This window comes from Spea bombifrons, chromosome 8 (assembly GCF_027358695.1).
Source record: "Spea bombifrons isolate aSpeBom1 chromosome 8, aSpeBom1.2.pri, whole genome shotgun sequence".
Taxonomy (NCBI): Eukaryota; Metazoa; Chordata; class Amphibia; order Anura; family Pelobatidae; genus Spea; species Spea bombifrons.
The window spans coordinates 24,900,589-24,916,222 of NC_071094.1; the positions used below are offsets into that span (position 1 = coordinate 24,900,589).

Genomic DNA, 15,634 nt, shown 5'->3' on the forward strand with positions numbered 1-15,634 from the left:
GAAAAAAACATCTACCTCATACAGCTGTAAACCTTCTCTCTGAAAGAAGAAATAAAACACGAGTCAGTTATCTGGACCCCCAATGCTTCTTATTGTTATATTATTCGGCCCGGTCTTATGTTATTTATAGTTTTTTCCCTCCCCGATGTTCTCTCCATCTGTCATCTCCCTTTCATCAAACTCTCTTATCTTTTACCCCTTTCTTGTTCTCTCTTCTCCTGCTCTCTGATCCCTCTTCACTCCTGATCTCACACTACTATTTATATCAGGGGTGTCCAACCTGCGGCCCTCCAGCTCCTGCAGGACTACATCTCCCTTACTCCCCTCAGCTAAAAGAGCATTATGGGAGATGTAGTCCTGCAGCAGCTGGAGGACCACAGGTTGGACATCCCTGATTTCCACCCTCTCACCTCTCCCATGAATGAACTTTTACTTACTCTTCTTCCTCCTCTTCCTCTCTATCGGCCATGCAAAGACAAAAAAAGGCACATTTATAGAAGCATAGAATTTGACGGCAGATAAGAACCATTCAGCCCAGCTAGTGTGATTTAGAGACTCGGACCTTAATCAGTCCCTTTCTTGTCTAAGATTCAGGAGCCGTATGCCTATCCCATGCATGGTTAAATGCCTTCACTGTGTTAGCATCTACCATATCTGCTGGGAGACTCTTCCATTTATCTACTTCCTTCTTGGTAAAGTAAAGCTTCCTTACAATACATATAAAACTTATGATCCTTATACAAATAGTATGAATTAATAAATTGCCTTTTTTTTATGAACAGAACCTGTGGACTGAGACATACCGTCTGTATAAATACTTACATCACTACAGCTACTGGCTGTTCTTTTCCTATAAATACAAAAGTAATAAGTCAAATGAATACGTCGCTTGGGGTTCGTTCTTCATTGGTTCGCAACCAATTTATTTTCTATTCTTACAATTAAAGGACAAGTGGTCTTGTAGACATACCATTCTCCATAAGTCCATTCATGAGTCCCATCTCCTGAGAAAAAAGAATAAAAGGTACGTTATATTATACGTGATATTTGCTGAAGTGGATTTGTTAGGAACTTCTTCGTCCTCCTAAAGTCAACGGGCTCTCCTACCCAACTTCACGTCATTCAACCATTAGATCAATTCACCAACTTCTCCAGAGCCTTGCTTAACATCTCCTGCTCCCGGATCGCCTTCTCGCTTTAAATGCAAACAAACAAAAATTATTAAATGGATTGAATACAATAATTCCAATAATATTACATGCTTAAAACCTGTACCCCAGAAATAGGGTCGCTGACAACTTCTATCGTTTTTAATGGAAACCGATGACTTTACTGCGATCTGCAGACCATCCGTAACACCTCAATATGTTCCGTGTCGGGGGGGGTTTAATAACAGAAGCTACAATATGATGGGGGTTCTTGTGTATTATAGTAAAAAGTTATTTCGGAATTTACTTACAGGTCATCTTACTCCCCATCACCTGAGAAATGAAACGGACATAATATTATTTTTATAATAATATCGTAAAAAGGCTTCCATGTCCACATTTATAACATGAATAACCGTATGGAATCCCTACGGCTGTTTTATTATATTACATTTATTTACTGAGCAACAGCAGATTGTGTAGCGATATTACAGCAGGTAGATGGTGAAAAAAAAATAGAATAACTTTTTACTAAAATTGACAAAATACCAATCGTTTTTTAATGTTTCATCGCATTTATCAGCTATGGAAATACTTACTCTCGCCGTTCTTTTCCTATAAATACAAAAGTAATAAGTCAAATGAATACGTCGCTTGGGGTTCGTTCTTCATTGGTTCGCAACCAATTTATTTTCTATTCTTACAATTAAAGGACAAGTGGTCTTGTAGACATACCATTCTCCATAAGTCCATTCATGAGTCCCTTCTCCTGGGGACTCAGATTTGTTAGGAACTTCTTCGTCCTCCTAAAGTAAACGGGCTCTCCTACCCAACGTCACGTCATTCAACCATTAGATCAACTCACCAACATCTCCAGAGCCTTGCTTAACATCTCCTGCTCCCGGATCGCCTTTTCGCTTTAAATGCAAACAAACAAGAATTATTAAATGGATTGAATACAATAATTCCAATAATATTACATGCTTAAAACCTGTACCCCAGAAATAGGGTCGCTGACAACTTCTATCGTTTTTAATGGAAACCGATGACTTTACTGCGATCTGCAGACCATCCGTAACACCTCAATATGTTCCGTGTCGGGGGGGTTTAATAACAGAAGCTACAATATGATGGGGGTTCTTGTGTATTATAGTAAAAAGTTATTTCGGAATTTACTTACAGGTCATCTTACTCCCCATCACCTGAGAAATGAAACGGACATAATATTATTTTTATAATAATATCGTAAAAAGGCTTCCATGTCCACATTTATAACATGAATAACCGTATGGAATCCCTACGGCTGTTTTATTATATTAGATTTATTTACTGAGCAACAGCAGATTGTGTAGCGATATTACAGCAGGTAGATGGTGAAAAAAAAATAGAATAACTTTTTACTAAAATTGACAAAATACCAATCGTTTTTTAATGTTTCATCGCATTTATCAGCTATGGAAATACTTACTCTCGCCGTTCTTTTCCTATAAATACAAAAGTAATAAGTCAAATGAATACGTCGCTTGGGGTTCGTTCTTCATTGGTTCGCAACCAATTTATTTTCTATTCTTACAATTAAAGGACAAGTGGTCTTGTAGACATACCATTCTCTATAAGTCCATTCATGAGTCCCTTCTCCTGGGGACTCAGATTTGTTAGGAACTTCTTCGTCCTCCTAAAGTCAACGGGCTCTCCTACCCAACGTCACGTCATTCAACCATTAGATCAACTCACCAACATCTCCAGAGCCTTGCTTAACATCTCCTGCTCCAGGATCGCCTTCTCGCTTTAAATGCAAACAAACAAGAATTATTAAATGGATTGAATACAATAATTCCAATAATATTACATGCTTAAAACCTGTACCCCAGAAATAGGGTCGCTGACAACTTCTATCGTTTTTAATGGAAACCGATGACTTTACTGCGATCTGCAGACCATCCGTAACACCTCAATATGTTCCGTGTCGGGGGGTTTAATAACAGAAGCTACAATATGATGGGGGTTCTTGTGTATTATAGTAAAAAGTTATTTCGGAATTTACTTACAGGTCATCTGACTCCCCATCACCTGAGAAATGAAACGGACATAATATTATTTTTATAATAATATCGTAAAAAGGCTTCCATGTCCACATTTATAACATGAATAACCGTATGGAATCCCTACGGCTGTTTTATTATATTACATTTATTTACTGAGCAACAGCAGATTGTGTAGCGATATTACAGCACGTAGATGGTGAAAAAAAAATAGAATAACTTTTTACTAACATTGACAAAATACCAATCGTTTTTTAATGTTTTATCGCATTTATCAGCTATGGAAATACTTACTCTCGCCGTTCTTTTCCTATAAATACAAAAGTAATAAGTCAAATGAATACGTCGCTTGGGGTTCGTTCTTCATTGGTTCGCAACCAATTTATTTTCTATTCTTACAATTAAAGGACAAGTGGTCTTGTAGACATACCATTCTCCATAAGTCCATTCATGAGTCCCATCTCCTGAGAAAAAAGAATAAAAGGTAGGTTATATTATACGTGATATTTGCTGAAGTGCATTTGTTAGGAACTTCTTCGTCCTCCTAAAGTCAACGGGCTCTCCAACCCAACTTCACGTCATTCAACCATTAGATCAACTCACCAACATCTCCAGAGCCTTGCTTAACATCTCCTGCTCCCGGATCGCCTTCTCGCTTTAAATGCAAACAAACAAGAATTATTAAATGGATTGAATACAATAATTCCAATAATATTACATGCTTAAAACCTGTACCCCAGAAATAGGGTCGCTGACAACTTCTATCGTTTTTAATGGAAACCGATGACTTTACTGCGATCTGCAGACCATCTGTAACACCACAATATGTTCCGTGTCGGGGGGGTTTAATAACAGAAGCTACAATATGATGGGGGTTCTTGTGTATTATAGTAAAAAGTTATTTCGGAATTTACTTACAGGTCATCTGACTCCCCATCACCTGAGAAATGAAACGGACATAATATTATTTTTATAATAATATCGTAAAAAGGCTTCCATGTCCACATTTATAACATGAATAACCGTATGGAATCCCTACGGCTGTTTTATTATATTAGATTTATTTACTGAGCAACAGCAGATTGTGTAGCGATATTACAGCAGGTAGATGGTGAAAAAAAAAAATAGAATAACTTTTTACTAAAATTGACAAAATACCAATCGTTTTTTAATGTTTCATCGCATTTATCAGCTATGGAAATACTTACTCTCGCCGTTCTTTTCCTATAAATACAAAAGTAATAAGTCAAATGAATACGTCGCTTGGGGTTCGTTCTTCATTGGTTCGCAACCAATTTATTTTCTATTCTTACAATTAAAGGACAAGTGGTCTTGTAGACATACCATTCTCCATAAGTCCATTCATGAGTCCCTTCTCCTGGGGACTCAGATTTGTTAGGAACTTCTTCGTCCTCCTAAAGTCAACGGGCTCTCCTACCCAACGTCACGTCATTCAACCATTAGATCAACTCACCAACATCTCCAGAGCCTTGCTTAACATCTCCTGCTCCCGGATCGCCTTCTCGCTTTAAATGCAAACAAACAAGAATTATTAAATGGATTGAATACAATAATTCCAATAATATTACATGCTTAAAACCTGTACCCCAGAAATAGGGTCGCTGACAACTTCTATCGTTTTTAATGGAAACCGATGACTTTACTGCGATCTGCAGACCATCCGTAACACCTCAATATGTTCCGTGTCGGGGGGGTTTAATAACAGAAGCTACAATATGATGGGGGTTCTTGTGTATTATAGTAAAAAGTTATTTCGGAATTTACTTACAGGTCATCTGACTCCCCATCACCTGAGAAATGAAACGGACATAATATTATTTTTATAATAATATCGTAAAAAGGCTTCCATGTCCACATTTATAACATGAATAACTGTATGGAATCCCTACGGCTGTTTTATTATATTACATTTATTTACTGAGCAACAGCAGATTGTGTAGCGATATTACAGCAGGTAGATGGTGAAAAAAAAATAGAATAACTTTTTACTAAAATTGACAAAATACCAATCGTTTTTTAATGTTTCATCGCATTTATCAGCTATGGAAATACTTACTCTCGCCGTCTTCGGCCTTCTCTGTCTGTGAATGAGATGGAATAGTTAATGCATCGTTCATCTATAAAGCTCTTGGTTCTTCTTGCACCGTCCGGAGGCTTTCTATGAACTACATTGGGGGGGCTATGAAAAAATAATAAGTAACGTACATTTCCGAGCCTTTGCTACATCAACCCGGAAAGTTCTAATGACGTCGATTTAAGTAAACATAGTAACATAGTCTATGTCTGACAACGTGTACATTAAACGATGGTACCTTATACATCAAGATCTTCTTTCTTTCAAACTGTTGAGAAGAATTGAAATGAGTGAATTATACAGAATTCCCAATTCATCAGACAGAGAGAGAGGACTAACTGGGGGTAATCCTCCGTACACCCCCACAAAGAACGCCCAGAGATTTATTCGCTAAGTTATTTACTGACTTTGGAGCTTTTGGGGGTTTTAAGGGCACAGAGCGTCGTTTAACAGGGGGCTTTATTGAAGATACACCCTTGATCTTGGGATCCCCTATAGAGGTTACAGGGGGTTATTATGGGTCAGGTCGCTACATTTACAAACTATGGAACGATAGAGATTACTTACGATACTCGCAATATCTCTTTGAATATCTATGTAAAGTCTCTCCTAGAAAACAAAGGTAAAGCATTCCATTAGTTCCTTACATTTCTATAATATAACATTCGCATTATCCCCCCCACCCGTATAGGGCTTCCCCGCCGACGATTGGGCATTGAGTGCGGCTTGAAATCCGCTGTCTTCATCATCGATACTACGATTACGAATAAATCTGTCCAAACAAGAGATTAAAAATGAAGCCGGGTTCCCCTGATCTCTTTAATGGGTTTGGTTTTACTGGATCCACAAAGGTAATTTACTAAATAGGGCAATTTTATAGAATTTAATGAATCCCACCCTATAAATGAACTCCCTTAACTTCTGGAATGGGAAGGGGATCTTAAATTCTCATACTCTGGTTAATGTGGCTAGATACAATTGTAATAAAATACTAGTGGGATTGAGACGACAGCTGTAGTCCTAGATGAAGAAAACATGTAGTTTGTGCAGCCTTGGAATGTAGAAAATGCGCTGCACTCTTATTGGAAACACCACACATGCTGTTGCTATAATGAACTTGGAATGAGCTATTCCTGTTTCTAGGTGAGAGGGTTTGTATGAGTGCAGAAGTGGTGTTTTTACTGTCGCCTATCACACCATGAAGTTATCTCCTGGCACATTCCACCCTGCCTCTAACTATACAAAGGTGTTCTGATTAGACTTGGGCACCAGGGGGCTCTTCGTGTTCGTGCTCGTCTTTGGGGGAAAAAAAATCTTCGTATTCCGCGAATATTCGCCTGTTCCTGTCTTCTCTTCGGGCGAATATTCGTGGACATTCTTCGTGTTCGTTTTTTCTTCGTTTTTTTCCGGTTAAGGGTTTAATACGGGGTTAACGTGTACCGCAGCAGCTCTGGCGCCAGGAGTTTAAATGTCCGGATGAGCAACTCTATTGGTCGTCAGCAGGGGGCTCGTCTGCCAATGGTTGATGGCAGACGAGCCCCCTGCTGGCGACCAATAGGGTCGCTCGTACAGACTGTTAAACTCCTGGTGCCGTAACTTGTCCGGCAGATGCCATTGGTCTCCCTGTACTATCAGTTAAATGTCCGTACGAACTACCAATAGTCGCTTGTACGGACATTTAACTGATAGAACAGGGAGACCAGTTGGATCTGCCGGGTAAGTTACAGCACCAAGAGCCTAAAAGCCTGTACGAGCGACCCAATGCTACAACTTACCCGGCAGATCCCACTGGTCTCCCTGTTCTATCAGTTAAATGTCCGTACGAACGATTGGTTGATGCCAGAGGAGTTCCCTGTAGACGACCAATAGGCTCATTCGCACTGCCCTGTAACCCGTGACGGGGAACCTGCGGATTTCCACTTCCGTGAACTGCCGCGATGCCAAGGTAAGTTAGAAGGGGGGGAGAGTGGTAGACGAAGACTGTCACGAAGATCTTCGTGGTGTGTATCTTCGTCTTTGTGACATGATGCATTATCCTGCTGGAAGTAGCAATCAGAAGAACACTGGTCATAAAGGTATGGACATGGTCAGCAACAATACTCTGGTAGGCTGTCGCGCTTAAATAATGCTCAATTGGTACTAAGCGGCCCAAAGTGTACCAAAAAAATTGCGAATTATAGCCTCAGTTTCCTGTTCTTAGCTGACAGGAGAGGGACCCAGTGTGGTCGTCTGCTGCTGGAGCCCATCTGCTTGAAGGGTCGACGTGTTGTGTGTTCAGAGATGGTATTCTGCGTACCTTGGTTGTAACGAGTGGTTATTTGAGTTACTGTTGCCTTTCTGTCATCTTGTACCAGTCTGCCCATTCTCTGACGATGTCACCGAACTGCAGAGGACTTTTAACCTCTTTAGTTGTGTTTACCTGTTTTGGTTGTGCCCAGGAGTATAATCCCACCCTTGTGTCACTCTGATCCATTGGATCTTTATTCCCCTTGCCCTGTACCTGACAAGGTCTTAGCCATAATTCTCAGGAACTGTTTGTCGGCTAGGATCCGAAGGAGCGCCGTTGGACTCTTTAACCCTAAATATCTCCATGCCCTGGCCCCACCAGAGTGCTCTTTTGCACACATTCTACTTGTGGGCTCAGACGAGGGGTGGTTGCGAGAGGGAGCACCTTGGGATCACCTTGAAAACAACGATTTAGGGTTATATGGGCATTGCTGTGCTTAGTGGCCTGATTGTGGCACCAGGCTGTTTGGGCTTGTTTGTGGTGATGGTATTATCCTAATCTCATAGAGTTTGAATATAAGACTGTGTGCTTTCACAATAAAGTGTTCTTTGTTTTTCACCTCAACATGAGTCCTGTGTTATGCTTGGGGTGGGCTGCTGTAATCATTTACTGTCCTTGTCAGGATAGTACTTGCACTGCATCAGCTAGATTTCGGTCAGCTACAGCACCAGCGCAGCTCCATTCAGCTCCATTCCGCAGCTTCCCTTCTCGGGAAGGAAGCAACGTTTGGCGGGGGAACCCAGTTGGGGACAGGACCTCCCATCACATTTAGTGGCAGCTGTGGGATTATACTCCTGGGCACAACCAAAACGACTGAACAATAGGTTAAAAGTCCTCTGCAGTCCTGGTTCCGTGACAAACCAGGCATTTTTGTCCACACTGCCGCTCACTGGATATTTTCTCTTTTTTTCTGACCATTCTCTGTAAATCCTAGAGATGGTTGTGCGTGAAAATGCCAGTAGATCATCAGTTTCTGGAATACTCAGACCAGCTTGTCTGGCACCAACAACCATGCCATGTTAAAAGTCACTTAAATCCCTGTTCTGCTGCTTGGTTTGAACTTCAGCAAATTGCCTTGACTACTTCTACATGCCTCAATGCATTGAGTGTCTGCCATGTGATTGGCTGATTAGCTATTTGTGTTAACAAGCAATTGAACAGGTGTACCTAATAAAGTGACCAGTGAGTGTGTACAGTGGTGTATTTTGGTTTTGTGCTGCCCTAGGCAAGACTAAACTCGGACCCCCCCTAATCTAAAATTGGCCCACCCCTTCTTGATTAAGACCCGCCGCTTCATCTGTAAACGTCACCTGTTCCTCTCTGTACGTTAAAAGTAGATGCTGAGTGCCTACTTATCTTTAAATAAAATAATGAAAAGTGTAAATTCAACCTTTACAAAGATCAGTCATCCATGTCAACAATACTATATGGATCAGACACCCAAAATGGTTGAATTAGCACGTGGTCCGTCCACGTGAGCAGTAACGCCACACCAAGGCTTCAACTGCTGTTACTGGACATTCATAGCCCATTTGCACCATTCATGCAAGACATCCAATCTTTTATACTATATAGCACATGCAATGACGCACATTAACCCCCTGCTTACATCAATCAATCAATCATGAAACAGACATTATGAGTTTTTTTTGTCTGCATGTGGGAGACAATCCGGCGGCAAATGCAGTTTCAATCGAATCCTGCGGCGCCGCCCACAAGAAAGGGCACAGGCGCGTGCCATTGGTTAGAACCAGGGGCGTACCTAAAGTATTTGGCACCTGGGGCGGATCCTGTATGTGGCAACCCCCACACAAACACTTTAAAACTGCATAGCTTCTACCGTTAGGCAAACATTGACGGGGGTACAGCATAGCTGTTATCATAATATACTGAGGCAGACATTGCCGGTGGTACAGTGTAATCCCTATCACTATACATTGAGACAAATATTGACAAGAATGCAGCATAACCCCCTATCACTATACACTAAGCCAACCATTGATGTGGTGTAGGCCTACCACTTCAGTGTCTGGCTTAATATATAGGGATGCCCCGAAATGAAAATTATGGACCGAAACCGAAAATTCAGCATTCGCTTGGCCAAAACCGAAAAGTACCCCCACTGGTAAGCTGGTTAGAGGGAGATCCTTTATCTCCCCCAACCGAGCCTGCTCCTCTAGCGGTGGACATTACTGTCAGTCTCTGGAGGGATGAGTGGCACCCCCCTGATGAGCGGCACCTGGGGCAGACTGCCCCCGCTAGGTACGCTACTGGCTGGAACACTTGCAGGGGGCGTTCGATGGGCATTTGGGACGGCGTTTTTCGGCAGATACAGCACTGTGTGTATACAGACACAGACACACACATTTATACTGCATGCACTGTTATATAGCTGTATTTAGCCTACAAAAATGTACTGTATAGTGTAGGTTTTTGAGGACAGCAACCCGTCCACTTTAAAGATGTTTAGGCAAAAATGTAAATTTTGCGGATGTCCTTTAGACAAATGCAGCAATTGTTGATCAACATTTTCAGATTCTATGGCAACAACCTACAAGTAGCTCCTTTTTGTGTCATGACAACCTTTCCCTGACAAAATTATGAATGAGACAAGATTTGACACAAGCTAAATATATAATGGAATCTTAAATATCTTATATTTAAATATTTTTTGGAGAGCTTTAAGCTTTTCACAGTACTAGAGATATTTCTAATCTAACAATTACTTATAAACATGTTATTCTGCAGAGTATGCGGACAACAGCTACTAAACTGGTAATTGTTTGACAGTTGGAAATCTGTTATAAATCCCACATTCTGCAGTGTGGTACTTTACATGTGCTGACCACTAACATGTGAAATGTAAATGTGTCCCCCCAAAAATGGTACATCGCTCTTAGTAGAACAGATCATTCAGTACCAAGTAAACACGCACAGGAGCCTATCACAGCAGGCTTCACAGAGCCCGACTCTGAGCTTGTGTAGGTGGGAAGGGAATCGCACAGCTGTCTAACAGACCAGCCCCAGGGTAGGCCTCTGAAATTTTGCTACAGAAATATAAGGAAAATAACCACAGCTGTGACCTCACTCTATGCCTATTTTATTATGTCTATATATCTTTATTTAGTTGTATGGACACACAGCCGCAGAGTGAAACATGCAAGCCGCGCAGACCAAAACATCTGATGCCGGCTTTGTCCAGCAGCCCTAAGTATAGTTTGCCAGGGAATACAGGTAAATTACAGGAGTCTGTATGAATATTTTGAAAATGTGAGTGATTGCATTTTTGCCAAGTCATTAAGTTAAAGTTATGAAGACATGTTATAACTGGCACCGGTATTATACAAGTGCCATGTTTATGCATACCCATATGTAAATAACATAATAAGGGAAGATCTTCTGCAACAACATTGCATATTTCATCTGTTCATGTCCATTATCGTAAAATGATCTCTAGTTTAAGTAATTGTTCAGTTCTAAGATGAACCATCCTATCACTGTGCTGTATCTCAGCTAAAAGAATGTATATAAGTTTTGTAATGCACCTTTTATTTCTTCTTGCGTTTTTTTTTTTCTTTTTCTTTCCTATACCAGACATATAAACACCTTCACATAGGGATTTGGCATGTGGTACAAACTATATAATTTTCCTTTTTTTTTTTTTTTTCTTTCTCTTCCCCGAAGGCTATAATAAACCCGACCCATGCAAAGCTCGAGCCCCGGCATTCAGCTTTGGTACTCGCCGTTTTAGATGTGCGGACAACTCCTCTCCAGGTCCACAATATTTCATACCGCCAAACATCACAGAGCGGGGCAAGGATGTTAGTCCTGCTTACGCTATTTGTGGAAGACCTAAGAGCTGCAGCACCTTCCAGACACCTGGGCCAGGTATAGGGCATTAGCAAATGTTAGCTTAATGTCATATCTCTTGGGCTTGCTCATATGTATTTATAGTAGCTATAGAATTTTTGGAGGTTTGTTTTTCTGTTATCGTTCTTTCTTACCAGGGCTATTCTCATTTATATATTGTTACTTATGTCAGAATAGCTTTATTGCAAATATGCCCAACATCCAATAAGGAACTTTTGCTTTACTAGTTTGGAGACCATTATAATCGCTGAACTCTAAATAACAAGACTTGCAGTTTTACAGATAAAAAAGATAAGCTTTTACAAGGGATAGAAACATAGAATCTGATGGCAGATAAGAACCATATGGCCCAGCAGGAAAAAAACCTGGCTATAAAGGCTCAAACCTTAATCAGGCCTTAGTGTCCTTTTAGATGGGGCTAGCCACAAGTGGCCATAGAGTTTAGTGACCTCTTGGCTAATAACCCTGGGTTACACTAAATTATCAAATGTATGTGGATGCCTGACCATCAAACCTATATGAGCTTGATGCACATCCCATTTTAGAACTAGCGGCATTAATATGGAGTTGCCCCCTTGGCAGCTGTAACAGCCTTCTGTCTTCTGGAAAGCCTCTCCATGAGATTTTGTAGTGTGCTTGTGGGTGTTTGTGCCCATTCAGCCAAAACGGCATTGGTGAGGTCAGCCACTGATGTTAGAAAAGAAGACCTGGCTTGCAATCAGCATTCCTATTCATCCCAAATGTGTTCAATGGGGCTAAGGTCACACCAAGGTCACACCAAAAATGTCTTTATGAACCTTGCTTTGTGCACAGAGGCACGGTCAAGCTGGACCAGAAAAAGGACCTTCTCAAAACTGGAAGCATACAATTGTTTAAATGTATTTGTATTCTTTAGCATTAGCAATAACCTTCACTGGAACTAAGGGGCCTGGCCCAAACTCTCCTCCACCAAACATTACAGCAGGAATGATGCATTCTTATTAGTAACATTCTCTTGGCATCCGCCAAACCCAGAATCATCCATCAGACTTCCAGAGCGGTACATCACTGTTTGTCTATGGAGATGGCATGCCTATGTGCTTGATTTTATACACCTGATAGCAATGGGTGTGGCTGAAACACCTTTACTCTATAATTAGAAGAGGTGTCCACATGCATATGGTCATGCAGTTATATACAGTATACTGTATTGTGAATTTTATATATAATTCTCCTCAGAGGCAGTTAAGTGATCTTAACTGAGATTTTAGGTATACAGTGAAAGTAGTTCATTAAGTGTGACCCTGAAAAATCTGTTCAGAATGTGCTAGTGTGAGGCTTCTCCTTTCACAGCTTGTTACACTCCTGAGTGTTCTGTGAGGTCTACCTACACCTCTGTTCCAAGTTATTCAATGGGAGCAAGAACAAGGATGTCCGGCAGAGACCAGACACCAGGTATAGATTCTCCGAATGTTAATCATATTGCATACCTCCAAAGTGTTTCTGTTCCCGGCCTCTAGCCACACCTCCAGCCCAGGTGCCGTGATATAGTACTTATCTGATTGCTCTCCAATCAGCAATACAGGTTAATGGAACCATGCCTGTTGATCACAGTGTGAATAGTATAGGGAATCAGTTTCCAGGGGAAGTATGTGAAATAAAAAGGAAACAAAAAAAATAAAACAATTGTTGACATTACTGGTATAAGTATACGAGAGATGCCCAAAGTGATCTCTATGCGCATTGAGAACAATGCAAAGAAAAAATAAAGGTGGCCAAATATCCTTTTGCCTATTGCTATCACGATACAATATAGAATATTCTGTAAGGGATCGATGTGGCTCTCTAGAAAACTATGCATTAGTATTACTGTAATCAAGGAATATTGTAGAACATAAATTGGGTCTTTATTCAGCAGCAACACCTGCTTTGTTTAAGAAATCCCAAGCAAAATTGCAAAATTTCGCACAAAGCCCTAATAATTTGGGTAAATCAAACACAGAAATGGATAATCATGGTTAAACCAAAAAACCATGGTTAAACCAAAAAAAAATGGTAATAAAGGGGTACATTTTTTTAGTACATGGTGTTAGGGCATCAAATATGTGATGAACAACATAACAGGCTTGAAATATAATCGATATGAAGATATATGCTCTATAAGTCCATTTACCTCATACTTTGCAAGCTTTGGTATGTTTTACACTATATCTGTCCCCCAGGACCAGCCGCATATAAGCTCCCTTCTGTACTGGGGCCAAATGTAGTTAATAAATCTTCTTCTCCAAACTACACCATGACTGGTAGGAGCAGGATTGGAAGCTTCCATGACAATTTACAGAATGTGAGTGTCAAACTTGGTTATTACTTTTATTTCCCACTTTTGATAGTATTATTCAAGATTTGTTACTGTTATAATTTTCTGTGATTTGTTTTCCACCCAACACCAATCCACCCCATTTTTTAGACACCTGGCCCTGCAGCATACCGGGTTGTGGATCCAACAACATATAAGTATAGGTCTCCTCAATACAGCATTGGTGCCAGACTCACTATGCCTGGAAACAAAACTCCAAACCCAGGTCCAGGAGCCTACAAAGCAGAGAAGGTAAGTGAACAGAAAACACAAAATTCAGGAATGTATGGACACTTGTCAACCATTGAAGCATGAGGTTAAATGTTGAGTAAGTGTAGCATAGTTGACACAAATGCGGGAATGAAAAAATCTCCAACCTCAGACATTGGATTTGAGACCCTGGGAAACCCTTTGTAGGAAAACCCACACACGCAACAATCTGAATATTAATTTATGAAAAAAAAGAAAAAGCCTGAATATAAGACGACCCTATAGGAAAAAAGTTTTGACAGTAAATGTTAATTCATGTAAACTATGTGAACAATTTTTTTTTTATAAAAGCTATGATTGAGAAAAATATTTTGTTTTTATTTCCTTTTTTTTCTTCAACCTGCCCCCCCCAGTTATGCACATCTGCCCCTCGGCTTGCCACTCAGCCCCAGAAATGCCTTATACCCCCTAAATGCCACTGTGCCCCATGATATGCCTTTTAACCCTCTAAATGCCACTGTGCCCCATGATATGCCTTTTGACCCCCTATGTGCCACTCTGCCACCAGAATTGCCTTATTAAAAGGCATATTATGGGGCAGAGGGGCATATAGGAAGGTATAAGGCATTTCAGTAGGCAGAGTGGCGTAGAGAGTGTTAAAAGGCATTTCTGGAGACAGAGTGGCATTAAGGGGATTAAAAGGCATTTTACAGAGCACTCTGCCTCCAGAAATGCCTTATGCCCCCCATTTAACACTCCCTCCCTCCTCCAAACTTACCGGAGCTTCTGAGTCCCCGGTGCGTAGTCCGGGCAGCGTGTAGAGCTCTACGCGATTCGCGTACACAACTTCTGCTGCAGCCGGGAGGAGGTTCGGTTAGCAGCGGGTTTGTCTGCGTCCATCGCGCAGACCTTCCTCGGCTGTCAGAGATCACGGGGAACTCTGATCTCTGACAGACGGGGAAGGTCTGCGCGATGGACGCAGACAAACCCCGCTGCTAACCGCACCTCCTCCCGGCTGAAGCGGGTAAGCCTTATTGTCTAAACTATTTACTTGCTTCCTATAGGTGGATGTGACCCTGCCTAAAGCACCTAACTTCTCATTTGGAATCCGTCACTCTCCTCATGCTGTATCGCTCATAGTAGATATGAAAGGTTAGCCCAAGTGGACAGGATACGACCAACTTGGAGCACTTCTCTTATAATATTCTTGGGGTTGTGCATAATGGCGAAAGATAGATGTTCATTTCACCTCTGATGTACTGATGAAATAAAGCAATTGTTATTAACCTAGTTTGTTTATCTAGTAGAAAATCCTGGTTTCAAAACCTAAGCAATGTGTTTTCACAGCTGGACAATGCCTATTTTCCTCCCCATATATTATCCATCTTTTTGAGGGTTTATTAACTAGCAAATGATCAAAACACTTTGAGCATAACACAATTTTTACATGTTCGAATGACCATGTACTATATATCGAAATATGTAAATTGCACTTCTATGTAGATATGTTATATGAAATTTTAGGCCTTTGTGTTGTACACATGTTTAACTTATTTTTTCTCATTTCCCAAATGTTTGTAGTTTTGTACGATCATACTTGTGTAATTTTCATTAACAATGTCCCGCTCAACATGTTGGGCAAGGCCA

At 40.8% G+C, this 15,634-nt stretch overlaps 1 protein-coding gene across 1 annotated transcript; it reads left to right on the forward strand.

The window, feature by feature from the left end:
• The first annotated feature begins 9,629 nt into the window (after window positions 1-9,629).
• Window positions 9,630-15,273, forward strand: LOC128503839 (outer dense fiber protein 3-like). The gene is made up of 6 exons (XM_053474033.1): window positions 9,630-9,697; window positions 11,189-11,460; window positions 12,775-12,876; window positions 13,644-13,765; window positions 13,889-14,029; window positions 15,052-15,273. Exons 1-6 carry the CDS (start codon window positions 9,630-9,632, stop codon window positions 15,142-15,144), a joined length of 798 nt encoding a protein of 265 aa, XP_053330008.1. The 3' UTR covers window positions 15,145-15,273.
• The last annotated feature ends 361 nt before the right edge of the window (window positions 15,274-15,634 follow it).

Coding starts and splice junctions, on each gene's coding strand:
- LOC128503839 (XM_053474033.1), top strand. CDS start 9,630: ATGAAAATTATGGACCGAAACCGAAAATTCAGCATTCGCTTGGCCAAA. Junction 12,877..13,643: donor CGGCAGAGACCAGACACCAG/GTATAGATTCTC, acceptor TCTGTCCCCCAG/GACCAGCCGCATATAAGCTC. Junction 13,766..13,888: donor TCCATGACAATTTACAGAAT/GTGAGTGTCAAA, acceptor CCCATTTTTTAG/ACACCTGGCCCTGCAGCATA.